The sequence below is a fragment of the Electrona antarctica genome, assembly GCF_951216825.1.
Source record: "Electrona antarctica genome assembly, chromosome: 23".
Taxonomy (NCBI): domain Eukaryota; kingdom Metazoa; phylum Chordata; class Actinopteri; order Myctophiformes; family Myctophidae; genus Electrona; species Electrona antarctica.
Window position 1 is genome coordinate 15,035,506 of NC_136804.1, and position 16,716 is coordinate 15,052,221.

The 16,716-nt window shown below is 44.7% G+C and overlaps 1 protein-coding gene across 5 annotated transcripts in view; it reads right to left on the reverse strand.

Moving 5' to 3' along the window:
- Window positions 1–16,716, reverse strand: part of anks1b (ankyrin repeat and sterile alpha motif domain containing 1B) — a 296,270-nt gene that overhangs the window by 1,347 nt on the left and 278,207 nt on the right. For 4 of the 5 annotated variants that reach the window (XM_079494548.1, XM_079494547.1, XM_079494545.1 and 1 more), the window contains 6 exons: window positions 15,404–15,475; window positions 12,846–12,932; window positions 12,242–12,379; window positions 11,533–11,700; window positions 1,495–1,586; window positions 1–374 (listed from right to left, as the gene is read on the reverse strand). The exon at window positions 1–374 is cut by the window's left edge and continues 1,347 nt beyond it. In XM_079494548.1, the coding sequence (XP_079350674.1) occupies window positions 326–374; window positions 1,495–1,586; window positions 11,533–11,700; window positions 12,242–12,379; window positions 12,846–12,932; window positions 15,404–15,475 (606 nt within the window). In that variant the 3' untranslated portion in view covers window positions 1–325. The remainder of the gene's footprint in view (window positions 375–1,494; window positions 1,587–11,532; window positions 11,701–12,241; window positions 12,380–12,845; window positions 12,933–15,403; window positions 15,476–16,716) is intronic. The other variant, XM_079494546.1, reaches the window with a different exon arrangement.

The following is a 16,716-nucleotide window of genomic DNA, read 5'->3' on the forward strand; positions in this document are numbered from 1 at the left end:
GAGGCAGACGGCCGTCCGTCAAGATGCAGTCCAGTGTGTGTGTGTGTGTGTGTGTGTGTGTGTGTGTGTGTGTGTGTGTGTGTGTGTGTGTGTGTGTGTGTGTGTAAATGTTATTTTGCCAAAACTGCGTGTCCAGTCTGTTGTTTCGACATTTGCCGTGTCGAGCATCATTCATGTGGATGACAGATGTTAATGTTTTGTTTAGTAATTTATTTTGTAGTCAACCTTAAACACTGTGAGAGGGAGTCCATGTTTGTAGTCCTTTTGACACTTGTAGTCCTTTTTGCATTGCATTGTACGTGATAAGGTCCGTGTTTAGGGCTGGCTACATTCTTTGCATTCCACAGTAATAGACATGAGCGTCCGCCATTGCCCTGCGAATGAGATCACATCACTTATCCAGAGAGCCCTCAGACCCCGCCTCTCCACCGGCCCACTCGCTCAATTAATAAAAAAAAATAAAAAAGAAGACCACCATGCGCTTCACCTATTTCTTTTCTTTTTCTTTTTTTGTGGAATGAAATAAGGGTTATGGCCAGGGGAGGGTGCAGGGGGGTTGGGGGGAGAGCTGCGGGAAAATGCCAATTCTCAATTGACTAATAATAATAAAAATAAAAAAGGGTCTCAAACACAAAATAGGGACATTAAGCAAAATCTTCTACTTTCAAATACCTTCTGAGTCAATTTGACTCGTATTAAACTATGCAGTTACATTTCTCTTACATTCCTCACTAGTAACAATAAACTGCACTGCAGAACGAGGCTTCATTTCTCCGTCCGCTCATCGGTGAGAGCTGGACAAAGGAGCCGTGATAAAGAGAGAGAGAAGCGAGGGATGGAGGCTTAAAAAAATCAGGAGAGCGAGAGAGAGAGAGAGAGAGAGAGAGAGACAAACGTTTGCACCCCTAAAAAAAAGGGGGGAAAAAAACCAGCTGGCAGCAGAGAAACCGACCGCTTGACCAACAAGGTAGATGCAAAGAAAAGAAGAAAAAAAAAGTAAGAAAGAAAAAATAAACGAGCTGCCCACCAACTCCCCCTATAGGTGAAGACAGAGAAGTGCACTGCAGTGTCACGGTCAAAGGTCATGCGCCAGCCCTGCAGGCAGGAGGAAGGGGCGGGGCTGGGGGGGGGGGGGGGGGATAAGAGAGAGAGAGACAGGCAGCAGGGGAACGAAAAGAGAAGAGAGAGAGAGAGCGCAGCGGCAAACGTCATCATGCAATGTGGACAGGCTGGGCGGGCTAGCGGCGGGCAGGAGGGCTTTTCATGGTTTGGTTTGGTTTGCTTTTTTGTGTTATTTGTTTTTTCTCTTTTTTTCGGCCAGTGAAGTGGCGCAGCGGCAGCGTGCGTCGCTCGCTCGTCGCCCCCCTCCGGGGCGGGGCGGGGCGGGGCGGGGCAGGGCGGGGCCAGTAGAGGGCGCGCTTGCTTTCTGAAAGGCACACACACACAGGAGTGGACAAGGCGGGGGTTGTATGTTAGAAAATAGTGGTCTCATACTTGGTGTTGACTCCTCTCTTGACCTCCTGGCCCGGCTCCACAATCCACGGCACGTTGGCGTGACCCTTCTGGTCCATGGAGGGTTGTTCCATCTGAGAGAGAGAGGGAGGAGGGAGGGGGGAGAGAGAATGTGTCAGGCTGGGAGAAAATAAATAGTCCGACACTGTAAGTCAATTTATGATGCACAAACTTGGACGCATCATCAGTGGAGGAAGTGGTTTGGGCTGCCAACGCCTCACACTAAAGTACACCGACGGCAAAAGCACGTATTCACCAGCAACACCGATTTGATGTGTGTGTATATTTGTGTGTTTTGTACATTTACATTATGTACTGTGATCGTTTCTCTGTCGGGCAGAAACCTCATTATGTCCAAAACTGTTACTTTTCGAGGATTCAAATAATTTAAAAAATCACACCCAGTGTGAACTGAGCGGTGCCTTTGATGAGTTAATTTCATTAAGGCCTGTATATAGAGCACCGAAGTCCTGACGTCACTCGCTCATCTCCTGGTTCATGGAAGTTTTTCTCTATATGGAGAATAGCATTGGGTCATCTTAAAATCGTCTCATATAAGCATTGTGGTCCAAAAATAAACAAACTGTCTCTGCGATATTGTCAGGGAGCCGTCTGTATCATTTATGACAGTCGTTTAGTCCTGTTTCTAGCGAAAATGTAACAAATTCAGCAACAGTAACATTAGCGTATTCTCACAGTCAGTTGATTCTTCATATACATGTGAGTGAAACGGCCGGGATGATTTGCTTATTTTTCAATCACTAATTCTTATACAGTATGAAGCGATCTAAAATCCCCATGGGGATTACAATGCAAATAAAAAGTACATGAACCCGTGGACTTAGCGCCCTCTACAGATATTGACGTCAGACTTTGGTGCTCTATGACATATAAGGTAACATCGACTGTAACGCTGTACTGTAATAAATACCATTTTTGGCATTTTTGAGACAGACACTCCCGTGCTTAAACAAACACACACGATCAAATGCTGGAGCACCACTCGAGAATATCAAAGGTAGCACATCTACAAGCTGGAAACGCTTGTGGATCTGCTACTTTTGATGCTTTTGTGGGATGCCGTTAGTATGTTCAAGTAATAATTTCCGAAAAAACTAAACGTAGTATGATCAAGTAGTAATTTAGGAAAAAACTAAAAGTTAAAATATGGAGATAAGAGTTGTCTGCCCGACAGCGATGATATGTATAGTACAGTGTGTGTTATTACTGTATCTGCCTCTGTACAGACGTGACCAGGGTCAAATTCCTTTCTGTATTTATTCTACTTTGCAGATTAAAATCCCAATAACGCTCTGGCGTTGGTTCTTTCTCTGCGGCTGCTGTGTGTGTGTGTGTGTGTGCCGCTAACACGGCTGAGAGACTCCCAAACTAAGCCGCACACACACACACACACACACACACACACACACACACACACACACACACACACACACACACACACACACACACACACACACACACACACACACACACACACACACACACACACACACACACACACACACACACACACACACACACACACACACACACACACACACACACCATGCAGCTTTCTAAAATAACCCTAAAAAGCTCCCTTTCCACCGGCAGTGTCCGTGAGCAAGCGACCAATCCAAAGGCTTGGACGTTGTTGCCAAGGGTGCTTTTCTTCCAATCCATTGGTTTGTTTCGGAGATTGAATCCAAGACGATTGTTGGGGGGTGTTGAGGGTTTGGGGGTTGGGTGAGGGTTGGGGAGGGGGAGTCTGACTGTGAACACTGCAGGAGGAATGCATCGTTCTCCACCACAAACAAACAGAGGGATGTACAGTTCAGTTCCACCCAGGAACGGAGTTTGTTCTATTCATTCACTCCACTGTTTGTCAGAATCAAGTCCGGCACACCACCAGGAGTACAAATGGAGCCTTAAACAGGGCTGTAGAACCTCACGGTTAAATTCAGTAATGTAACTAAGTACATTTACTTAAGTACGGTACTACGGTACTCCACTACTACTCCACTACATCTCGGATCAAAATATTGTACTTTTACTGCACTACATTTATTTGAAAACATTTGTTACTACCGGTAGTTACTTTGTTGATTTTGATTATTATTATTAATAAAAATCCATACATTAACCACTTCAGCCCTATATACATTTCGGCCATTTGAAAATAGACGATCTATAAGCTCACAATGCACATTGTGAGCTTGTACCGTGTGAAGACACATTTGATACAAAACTTTATTACACGACTTGGTTAAATGCTTGATTCTGATTGGTCAATTACTGAACTCAGCAGTGTGTTATTTATGGATATTGACAGATGGACTCAATAATATAGTTCCGCTGTCTAATCAAAGACTCAGAAAGCACCTGCTGCGTTGCTTGATGTCGTGCCATAGCCAACATGACACGCAACGTCATTTACACCTAAACGTTGCTCTCGGGAATGTTTCTGAAAACGTTTGAAGCGAGGAATGGACATTTCAGTAACTGAAAATGTATTCTATTAATAAACACTTCCTGTTGTTTTCCTGTGCTTTTATTGTCTGTCATTTTCTTTTTTTTGTGCTCTCACTATCTGTCGTGTTGATGAAATGTCTGTACAGGACTTTGGTACAATGGAAATTGTGCTTTATAAATAAAGGCGATTTGATTTGATTTGCACTGGAGGGGCGGCTGCACCTGGCATACATTAATGGACTACTTTCATTATCGTAAGCGAGGAAATACTTCATTCTGTTGTTACTTTTGGGTAAATGTATTAATTCATGGTAATTTAGTAATAGCTCTTTATGTGTTTGTCTACTCATTTTGTATGTCCAATTGTCCATGGCAAAAAAATAAAGAATGACAAAAATGTCCACCATAAGGCAGCATGATAATGAGCCCTGGACACCAGGGTGTAGATGTCTCATACACCATAAGGCCTCACTCAGACCTTTGCAGCATTGCTGCATGCTTGTTGTATGAATGCTGTGAGTGTCATGGCCGCCCAAATGCATTTCCAATGGAAGTCACATGGTTTGAGGACTACATTTTGGACTACAAGCTGTTGTATGGCTTTCGGCTGTGTTTCGACTGCGCCTCTCCCCCTCATACAACACAAGTGTTGTGTCAGACCATGTGACTCCCATTGGAAATGCATTGGGGCAAGCTGTGTCACACCCTTTGTATACAGCAAGCATACAGCAATCTGTTGTAAAGGTCTGAGTGAGGCCTATGGCAGCATGATAATGAGCCCTGGACACCAGGATGTAGATGTCTCATACACCATAAGGCAGCATGATAATGAGCCCTGGACACCAGGATGTAGATGTCTCATACACCATAAGGCAGCATGATAATGAGCCCTGGACACCAGGGTGTAGATGTCTCATACACCATAAGGCAGCATGATAATGAGCCCTGGACACCAGGATGTAGATGTCTCATACACCATAAGGCAGCATGATAATGAGCCCTGGACACCAGGATGTAGATGTCTCATACACCATAAGGCAGCATGATAATGAGCCCTGGACACCAGGATGTAGAATGCCTCAATGTCTAACCACTGCAGATGTGTTTTCTTATAGGATTGCAGCTTTAAGCATTAGTTCAATTTCACTTTGATTACAGCTGCCTAAACTGTTACAGCGGCATATCTAAAAATACCAAAGATAAACTACAGAGTACAGACATTGCAAAATAAACTAATGAGGGTAGTTCTTTATCTCTCCCCAAAAACCCACATTGGCGCTAACCATTTCAGAGAATTAAATTGGCTTCCAGTCGAACTGATCTTAAACCACCAAACCTAAAACATAAGGTAGGTAGAAGCTCATTTCAAAATACAGGGGTAGAGGATTGGAACAAAATCCCAGGGGAAATTATATTTGCCCAGTCTTTGAACATTTTTAAAAATATGTTGAAAAATTGGGTGGTGGGCAAGTTAGAATAGTGTTGTATTTATCTACGGTATGTATTATCTATTTATTATTTTTGTTTACTGATCTATGACGGTGTTGTTGTAATGTCATTATTATTGTGATTGTAGTCTTCCTACCATATGCTGTATCTATTTATTTGGATCACAATGGAATTAAGTCTTTGACTGATAATTCTGTACTGCACTTTTGTGAATTGTATCTTGAATATATCAAATAAGATAAAATCAAACAGTAACCACTGTAGCGATCTGGCACGCGTGCACGGCACAGCAAAACACACTCCCAGGGGTCATCAATGTGTCCGTACACGGACAACTGTGTCCGTGGCAAGACTTGGCCTCGTCCGTGGCAAGTGCTAGGTTTTCTTTTACACACCATTATGATGTTCCCATTTTTAGTCCCAATGTCAGTCTCCAGATTTACTTCGGAATATGTATGACACTGATTTCTATGACACTGTAGGTATGGCACATTAGGAGGCCACTAGGACAGCGGTCCTCACACATTTTATTTTCAAAGACCCCAGAGTTACAGACCTTTAATGGTCGTTTGGGGCAAGCTCTTTATGTGTTTCTGTACTCATGTCCATTGAACAAGTCTAAATTTAACAAAAATGTCCACCACAAGCCAGCATGGCGATGACCCCCGCACACACCCTTCAAAGAGTTATTAGAATGGAAGCGTAGCGTACTGCACACGTTCTCTCTTTGTCTGATCTCTCTCTCACACACGCGCACGCACATGCACACACACACACACACGCACACGCGCACACACACACAGCAAACACAAAGGATTCAGAGCGAACAACAACAGCAGCAGCAGCAACATGGAACAGATTAAAGCAGACAAACAGAGGTGCTGCTCGCTCGCTGACCCAAAGCAACGTGCCAAACGGAGGAATAAAGAGAGCGGAAACCTGCGACAAGCTTTTGTGAGGAAGATGAGGAAGATGATGAGGGAGTCGAGGGGGAGGAGGAGGAGGCCGGTGGGGGGTGTACATGTGGCCCAGTGACCAGCGGCTAGTGGGGGGCATGGCCACCTATACGGACGGACGGGGGCAGAGGTCAACATACACAGCACAGGTCAAGCATGGGGCAATAGTCTAGCTCAGTGGTTTTCAACCCTATGCATACCTACAGTGGGTCCGTTATCTATTCAGCGTTTGAGCCGTGGACCACCGTTTGATTTAACCTCTCAGACCCAAAATTTAAGATTATTGTTGTTGTTGGATAAGGTTTTGTCCACAATTCAATGCTGTATTGATGTGGTACTGTATACCATAGGAGAGATGGCAAACATTGATCAAAATAACAATTGTGTAGACTTCTTGTAAATTAAGCAATGCAGATGTTTAACAATCATTTCATATATATATATATATATTTTACATTCTCAAGAGTTAAAGATCTAAGGGTCCATTTGGTTACCAACTCTGTCTCCATCATTTAGCTGGGGACCACCTGGAACCCTCTCAAGGACCACAGGTGGTCCATTTGGTTACCAACTCTGTCTCCATCATTTAGCTGGGGACCACCTGGAACCCTCTCAAGGACCACAGGTGGTCCCTGGTCCACTGGTTGAAAACCCCTGGTCTAGCTATAGGCAATAAATTATGACTGCAACTCATTCAAATTATCACACCACCAACTCCCAGATTGCCCTGGGAACGCACGCACGCGCGCACACGCACACGCACACACACACACACACACACACACACACACACACACACACACACACACACACACACACACACACACACACACACACACACACACACACAGCCTAGCAACAGTCCTGACGGTGTGTAAAAATAAGGCCCAGTGACCCAGTTGCTAAACACGGGCGCGGCATCGCCGTGGTTACGATACCTCATCAGCGACACTACAGACTGCAAAGAGCCAATAGAAGACAGTGGTAACTAAGTACATTTACTTAAGTACTGCACTTAAGTACATATTTTTGGTATTTGTACATAGTATATTGTACTTTTACTCCACTACATTTATCTGAAAACTTTAGTTACTAGTTACTTATTATTACAAAACATACACCAACCTCTTCAGCCCTCTATATAGGCCTACTGTACATTTCGGCCACTTGGAAATAGCCGATGTGTCGCGATGCGACGCATTGTGAGCTTGTAGATCTGCTATTTCAAACGATTTTAATACTGGTTCATTTTGATACCAATACTTTTGTACTTTTACTCAAGTACATTTTGAATTCCGGACTTTTACTTGTAGTTCTACATTGCAGTATTGATACTTTTACTTAAGTTGGATTGGATTGGATTTTACTTAAGCAAAACAATTGAACTTTTTCCACCACTGCTCATCAGCGACACTCCAGAAGCCAATAGAAGAGCAGCCATCCTGACGCAGACAAAGGTTTCATGACATTCATTTTCATTTATTTTTCTTTTAGATTTCATGACCTCAATTACACCCAAAAAACCTGAACTTTGAACATTCAATGGATTTTCTGTGGGCTGGAGTTTTCTCTGGGGTTTGGAAGCCTTTTGAGCTGCAATGAAAACAGGCAAAACAGTGAAAACAGTGACATCTGCTGGCAAATCCCATTGACATATATGGGATTTGCAGGCTGTGACATCACAAACAGTAGGAAAATCACAGCCAGAAAACCCCAGACCACAGAAAATCTACTGAATGTTAGATTCAAGTGCAATTCAATAAATCCCACCCCAAAAAGCGATTGTCCAATGCCAATCCAAATAGTTTAGCAACGGTTGCTATGCAGGTCAAGCTTTCTTCGCTGCTAACGTGCCTATTGGACAAGGATGGGTTGGGGAGGGACTTAGTGAAGAGCTAATTGAGCTCAGACAACCTAACAAAATTAAGAAAAATTACAAAAACTTTTTTTTATGTCACAATCCCTTTAACATTTTTCACTTTTTGGCTGATAAAGTAGCTAGATCTACAAGCTCACAATGCGTTGCGACGCAACCCGTCGTAGATCTTGCAGATCGGCAATTTTCAAACAGCCGTAAATACTGTACATAAAAACCACTGCACTGGTCGTGCTGCAGAAAGAATGAGCGTTACCGGCTGGCAGGTGGTGGGAATATTAATTAAATCTCGTAGCATGAGCATCCCAGTGCTGCCGCAGGCTACGATCCATTAACTACCCCCCCGTACACACACACGCACACGCACACGCACACACGCATGCACACACACGCAGAAGGAAGGCGATTAATGGTTAATGTAATGGCAGCCGACTCAGCAGACTGCATGAGCGCATGGCGTCATACATCATATCGTTGCTGCCGGGCAGAAACCTCTTATCTCCGTATGCTGTCTTCCTGTGTTTTCTTTCATAAAATGAACGCCCTACTTGATCACACTACGGCGTCAAAAGCGGCAGAGCCTCAAGGTCGAAGCTACTTTCAAGATTCGTTTTTTGGCTTTTCTGCCTTTATTGAAGACGGACAGGAAAAATGGAGAGAGAGAGACGGTGAGAGACATGCAGCAAAGGTCGACGTCATGAACGGGACTTGAACACGCGACACGCTGTCAGGCCAGAGCCTATATATATGTGGCATGCGCCTGGACCGCTAGGCCATGCAGCGGGCGCCCCGATTCTGCTATACTTTTGATGCTTTTTAATTTGATTCCTGATTCCTGTTTTTTGGACATATGAGATTTCCACCCTACAGAGACAATATATATACGCACATGACCACACACACTGTACTCTCTCTCTCTCTCTCTCTCTGTGTGTCAGCTGTGTCTCTCTTACTTGTTCCTCCGTCTAACAATAGAACAAGTGACCATTTGTCCAGCGACACACTCTCTCTCTCTCTCTAATGAGTGGTGACAACAGAGGAATAAGACTTCACTATGGTCCAGACGGCAGACGCCAACATTAATATAGAAGCACTGTGCACGCAAATGGTGTTTTCCCCTGTAACAAAACACTGTGTGGTGGGAGGGAGGCTGACTATATTGAAATCTCTGCAGGAGTCAATTGGTGTGTTGACAGGTTTCTGCGTCGCACCTCCTGTTTTTATAGTGGCAAAACCCATACAGGGGTTTCCGCAGTCACTCAACAAACTGTGATACTGTACATACGTGCGGCACGCATAAATGTGAGTCCATAATTTTTATCGGGTTCCAATAAAGTATATATAAAAGCAGTAAAAGCAGCTTGTGACTAAATTTGACTGAGGGACTGCCATTGGATTTTTTTTGAATTTTCGTTTTTTCATGTCATATGAAAGCAGGTAATCATAGCTTCAAATTTACATATTGGTTGTTCAGTTTGACCCACCAGTTTTGGAGATATGGCTTATAGAGTAATGTTTTGCAGAAAACAGCGAGTTGAGAAAACAGGCTTGAAAGGTTCACTTCTGTGGTCTCTAACATTACACCTAGCTACATATTTGGGCATTTACTTCATATTTACATGTCGATTTCAGCTCTGACACTTATTTCAGACATGCTCTAGTATGTGAAGAGTCTGCCTGTGCTATTAACTCATAAAAAATAAAAATAAAATAAAAAAAAGTTTTCCTCCTCTGGTGAAAAGCTGTAATTTGCGCGATGGCAGTCTCTCAGTCAAATCTGGTCACATATATGGTCTGTCTGTGTTACAGCCATGTTCATATTCCACTTTCATTTTCCAGGTTTAATGTGGACATTCTGACATGCAGTGAAAGCCAGCATAATATCCAGAGTGGCGCTGCGGGGGGCTTGTCAAGTAAACGTGTCATACTGTAACATACAGTATAGTGTCAACGCTGTTGTCAGCAGTCAACCAGTTGTGGACAACGTCAGATTACATGTATAACATTCATGTCGTGCTAAATATACAGCGTCAGGCTGTCGATGTGTTCATTTCCGTCGTCGCAACAACCTACTGTAGCTACCAGCAGAAAGCCGTGCCCAGTGCACATACTCTCTTGATGACAACCGGATTGTGTGGATTGTTATTAATAGACTACATGCAATTCTCTATTTGTACTTAGAGCAAGCAATAGATTCACAAACGTAGCCTATGAGATGATTTATTTAAAGTGTACAGCCAAGTGTAGTCCGTCAGCCGAAACCATTAGTCAGCGTCTGTAAGATATTTAAGACGCTGATGAGCGCTGAAGTGCACTCTACAGAAATCATCGTCCAAAGGCTACAGTACATTTGTGAGTGCTGCTGCTGACTGACTGTTATAGTATCTGCATAATGTTGGAGTCTGCATTGGCTTCAGACGGCGGAGTCGAGTGCATCGCTTCTGTCGGTGCACACACTTGGTCGTCTCCTTTGGACGGGGTTTAATTTGATGTGATGGAATCTATGCCCCTAGTCTAGATACTTTTCATAATTATTATATGCATGTCATGTTTGATAATATCACGATGTTACAATTAAGAAATAATAAATGTCAACCAGGTTTACCCTGGCATCCCTTAGACAGATTGTGGCTATTCAAAAACTGCAGACATACAATCTCACAGCAAGCTTGTACACGTACATTTTTCCAAAGTGCGACAAACTACTGATTTCGAAAGCATTAAGTAGAATGGGCCTCAGGTCTTAATGGGTAAGTGGTTAATAAAATGTACCCCCCTGTCATTTTCACACGTCAGATCAAAGCCTATCGTATACAACTTGTAGTGGCACGTCCCTTTTGGACAGACGGTTGTGAGTGAGTACGGTCGGAGTCGGTCGGGAACAGGGGGGATAGGACACTCACAGATTTGGGGATGTTGGCGTGGGGCTTGGGGATGGTATAGGGAATGGTACTCACAGACTTGGGGACGGTAGGGAATGGTACTCACAGACTTGGGGACGGTAGGGAATAGTACTCACAGACTTGGGGACGGTAGGGAACGGTACTCACAGACTTGTGGAAGGTAGGGAATGGTACTCACAGACTTGGGGACGGTAGGGAACGGTACTCACAGACTTGGGGAAGGTAGGGAATGGTACTCACAGACTTGGGGACGGTAGGGAACGGTACTCACAGACTTGGGGATGGTAGGGAACGGTACTCACAGACTTGGGGACGGTAGGGAACGGTACTCACAGACTTGGGGACGGTAGGGAACGGTACTCACAGACTTGCGGATGTTGACGCGGGGCTTGGGGACGGGCTTGCTGGGCTTGCTGTCGAAGCTCTCGGGCAGCGTGGAGGAGCCGTGGCCCGTCTTGCGGGCCTGCAGGGCCAGCTGGTAGGCAACCTCGAAGGCCTGGCCCAGGGTCAGGATGATCTCGTAGGCCAGGTTCTGACCACGGGGAGAAGACGACACATTGGAATGGGCTCCATCATTAGGATAGGCAATACATACAATAGTCGGCTATTAGAAGTCTGTCCACAACCTGGCTCTAACTGCTCTAAAAGTGAAACGATGACGTTCCAACATCTAATATGAGACTAGACCGGTCCGCTACAACACGTTCCTTTTTAGGCCAGTTATAACGCTTTTTTAGACAGCCATGTAGACGTATTTTAGACGTCTAATAGTCTAAAAATGCTCAGTGGGTAACTTGTTTAATGTTTGGACTACGAGTAATTGGATGATTTGTTAGCAATTCATTGATTTGTAAACCAAAAAGTTATATACTATGTAACCATTTAGAGAATGTATGAAGATTTTTTTTTTTTTTTTTTTTACTGTGTCATGGTATTATGTATTATGTTTTCGTTGGATGAAATTCAATTTCAAGTGTGTAATTGGAAGTGTGAATGTTTTGGACCCCAGGAAGAGTATAGTCTTCACTGTGGTGAGGACTAATGGACACACACGGTATTGCGGTTGCACTGACCACGTCGAAGGCAGTGAAGACGTGACAGTAGTGGTGACTGGACTTGAGGTCTTTGGTGATGTAGGCAAATGTAGACAGGTCGTCAGGGTCCTGGGCCGCGCACGAGATGTTTCGGATCTCGTGCTCCGCTATGATGTTCTGGAAGGAACGGAGACGTGATAAAACGCAGAGGTATAGCGTTGTTATTGTGGGAAAAAAACATCGCTATTTCCTTTTGGTAAAGCAGACAGGCAGGTAGAGAGAGATGTGCTTTAGTGTGTTGTCGTCGGTGACGAAGTCAAAGCCAGACGTCCTAATGAGCAGAAACCTCTTATCTCCGTAGTTTAGCGTTTATTTTCGCACACTACAGCGTCACACAACATGATCAAAAGTAGCAGCTTGAAACGTGGCGCGAAGCGCAGCGTTTCAAGCTTGTAGATCTGCTACTTTTGCCGTTTCGGAATCTGAATGCTGAAAAATAACAGTTTTGGACATGTTTCCACCGCTTAGAAATGATATATATATCAATAATACTCAGTGATCATTCTTAATTAGGAGGGAATAGGCCTGTGCAGCACTCAAACTTTAAAAGTCACATAAGTGTAACAGAGGGTCTCACAGTCACCTTGTTCGTGGCATCGATGAACTTGACTCCCTTGTAAGAGACAGACAGAACGATGGTGGGCACCTTCTTCATCTGTTCTGCCGACTTCTTGGTGCGAGAGAGAGAGGGAGACAGGAAGGACAGAGAGGGAGATAGGATTTACATTTGATGCATTCCATTTTGATTCCATGTTGACATTGTTCAAATTAAGTGTTGCCCTTCTTTTAACAACTCAATGCACCTTACAAGGTGTGGACTTTAATAACTGAGGGGCACTGGAGTCTCCGAACCACGGAGAGTGACAAGACCCACATCCTTCTCCGTTCTCTACACTGGCTCCCCGTAGCGGCTCGCATCCAGTTCAAAACCCTGGTGTTAGCCTATAGGGCAGTGAAAGGAACAGCTCCTTCCTACCTCCGGGCTATGGTCGATGCCTACACCCCTGCCCGACCACTTCGGTCTGCCACCTCGGGGCGACTGATTGCCTCGTCACTCAAGGGTCCTTCTGGCCGATCCACACGGTCACGACTCTTTTCTGTTCTGGCCCCACAGTGGTGGAATGAACTTCCCACTGATGTTAGGACAGCAGAGTCACTGCCCATATTTCGCCGCAGGTTGAAAACCCACCTCTTCAGGAAACACTACCCTTCCTCTCTGCCTGACCTACTTGTTGTTAACTAGTTGTACGAACGCTTGTTTTCTATTGTTGTATTGTTTATTGGATCTTGTTTAGTCGATACACTTAATTGTTTTAGCTCATGCTCATTTGATTTAGCTATTTTGTCTCATCTGTTTAAGGAAATAGGTAGCTGATATATTGCACTTTTACCTTAGCGCTAGGTATACTCTTGGTTGCTTGTTTTTGCAGAAAATGCACTAAAGACTTCTGGTGATTAGTAGTTTTTGTTCCCTACCTATGTTGAATACACTGTAATGAATTCATATCAATGGACGCTGAACTGGGAGTTAATGTTTTAATCCATGTCGGGGAAGATTGAAACACTATGCCAGGAAAACCTACACAATCTATACAGCATGATAGAAACGGTAGAAGAGGGAGAGGGGGGAGGCGACACAGACAGACAGACAGACAGACAGACAGACAGACAGACAGACAGACAGACAGACAGACAGACAGACAGACAGACAGACAGACAGACAGACAGACAGACAGACAGACAGACATGTTGATTCAGTGGTCAATGTATAGACAACTTTCCTCTTTCATTACATGGATCCATTTCAATCGTCTAAACCTTCACCGCCTAAACGACCTAATGACTAGTCGGCTCAAATTACATTTCTCTAAACCCTTTTATCGATTGGCTCTCAGCCGGCCCAATGAGGCTATTACGTTTCAAATCATCTCATTCCTATTGGTGGATGTGCTGACTCTATCCTGACGTGACATTTGTTGGTTTCACTGCACATTCTGATCATTCTGCGGGTCTCTCTGGCTCTGTTTTTCACAATATCTCTCTCCCCCCCCCCCCCCCCCCCCCCCTTGCAGGCTGTCGCACTCACCCTTGTGAAGCCTGACTCCACATCACAAGACAACATCTTCTCTTGTTAGGACTGGGAACACTGTACTCAGAATGTCTGTTTCTCAAATTCAATATTTGGGAGGGGAACTTTGGCACACACAAGAATAATACAAGTACAGAACGCACACACACATGCACGCAGGCAGGCACGCACACACATGCACGCGCGTGTGTGTGTGTGCATGCGCCGCGCGCACACATGCACACGCACACAAACACACACACACACACAAACACACACACACAGACAGTCAGGTGTAGCTGTGCAGAGAGAGATCAGTCAAGGGAGGAGAGGGGTGAGTCTAATTATCCTCCCATGTGACAGAACAAAGGAAAGAAGCCTGGTTCATTATTATGGATTTCGTCACTGCATGTCGGGCAGAAAGCTCTTATATTCATATCCTTTTGATCACACCGTCACGCAGAAGCATCACAAGTAGCTTCACGCCGCGTTTCGAGCTTGCGGATCTGCTACTTTTGGCAGGTTTTTGAATTCGAATCGAGAAAGGTAAAAAAGTTTTGGTCATGTGAGGTTTCCACCTGAGAGAGAGAGTTATCTTCACACTGCAGTAACTCTAGAGAGAAGAGTGGGGGGGAGAGAGAGAGAGAGAGAGAGAGAGAGAGAGAGAGAGAGAGAGAGAGAGACATGCAGTGACAGTGGAAGGAGATAAGGTGACTTAAGGTGAGGGAAGGATTCATTCTGCGCGCATCGAGACGTCCAGGTGCAGATATTAAAAAATAATCCCTCCTCACATTTAATCCACAGCGTGTGTGTGTGTGTGTGTGTGTGTGTGTGTGTGTGTGTGTGTGTGTGTGTGTGTGTATGTGTGCGTGTGTGTGTGTGTGTGTCGAGGCTGTGTCCCATTTTTACAGCTAGGGTTTTAAAGCCCTTACTGTAAGCGCGCACATGCAGGTTCTCTGTGACTGCTGACAAACTCACCAGGAAAGTTTTGTGTGGAGAAATATAATGATTTCATCACAATGGTGTTGGTTCTGGAATGATGTGACATTGTGCGTGCGTGTGTGTGACTTTACCCTCATCTTGGCACAGGCATCTTGTGTGGATTCCGTCCCTCTCAGCTCCTTCACCAGCATGGAGCCCAGATACTGCAGAACACACACGACACACGTTGAGTTATACATGCGTCCAGACACACACAATATGTCACCTCACAAAGCAATATTTCACCATTTTCCTTTTTGTGTGTGTGTGTGTGTGTGTGTGTGTGTGTGTGTGTGTGTGTGTGTGTGTGTGTGTGTGTGTGTGTGTGCGATTGCGTGCACACACACACATTACAAAGAGGGTGAGATTCTAGAATCTAGGCCGTCGCTGAGTGTTTAGAGCAGCTAGTGGTTCTCAAAGTGGGGTCCGGGGACCCCAGGGGTCCTTGGGGAGGTTCCGGGGGGTCCCCAGCTAAATGTGTTAATCCAGCATCACAATCACTGATGCCAGATGGAGTGGGATAGACCAGGCTAAATCAGAAGTCGTACAGTATGTGCAAAAGCGTCACAGAGCAAGACACTTTAACCTCATTCAGCAGCCATCAGCTGGGTAAAGATTAAATGTAATCCCCCCCCCACACATATAACATATAAATGTGATTAATGGTTGGTTATATATTTTTGTGGCTTTCGCCTTTATTTTTTATAGAGGGACAGAGTGACAGTAGGCTGACAGGAAATGGGGAGAGAGATGGGGGAGGGGTGCAGTAAAGGCAGTCGGGATCAGGAGTCGAACCCACGGCACACTGCCAGACTGGATTACCAGCCAAGGTGCCCAGACGGCTACGCCAGCCGCCCGAGCCAATGGTTATTAATGGGATTAATAAAGGTCTACATATTTTAAAACAAATCTCTAAAGGCTTCAAGTGCATTAGAAGAGAAGATGTCTACGCTGCTTACTAATGCACCTGCATACCCTGTGTGACCTTACTGTAAAAACACACACGCAAAGAAAACAACCAAGCAAGGACCCAATATTGAATTTCTGCCCCCCCGTAGGATTTATCTTCCGTTCAGCACAAAGGCGGAGGAATGAATGTGATTATCCAGGCAAAAGGTGCTTCATTTGATGTATTATTTTCCATAATAGTCATAATAGGGGGTTTCATGGGAAGGGTCGGGTGGGCTTGTTAGCGAACCTTTTGATTTGACGCTAGCTAATGGCGCTACAGAGCGGGGGGCGTTCATCGTATAACCTCATTACGATGAACGTAATGAGGTTATAGAGAGGCCACACGTATCAGCTGGACCTAAACACAGCCTTACTGTATATACACACACACATTTAAATCCTCCATGTTCATTTAAATTAGGGGTGCACGATTATGAAATTATGACCTATATGT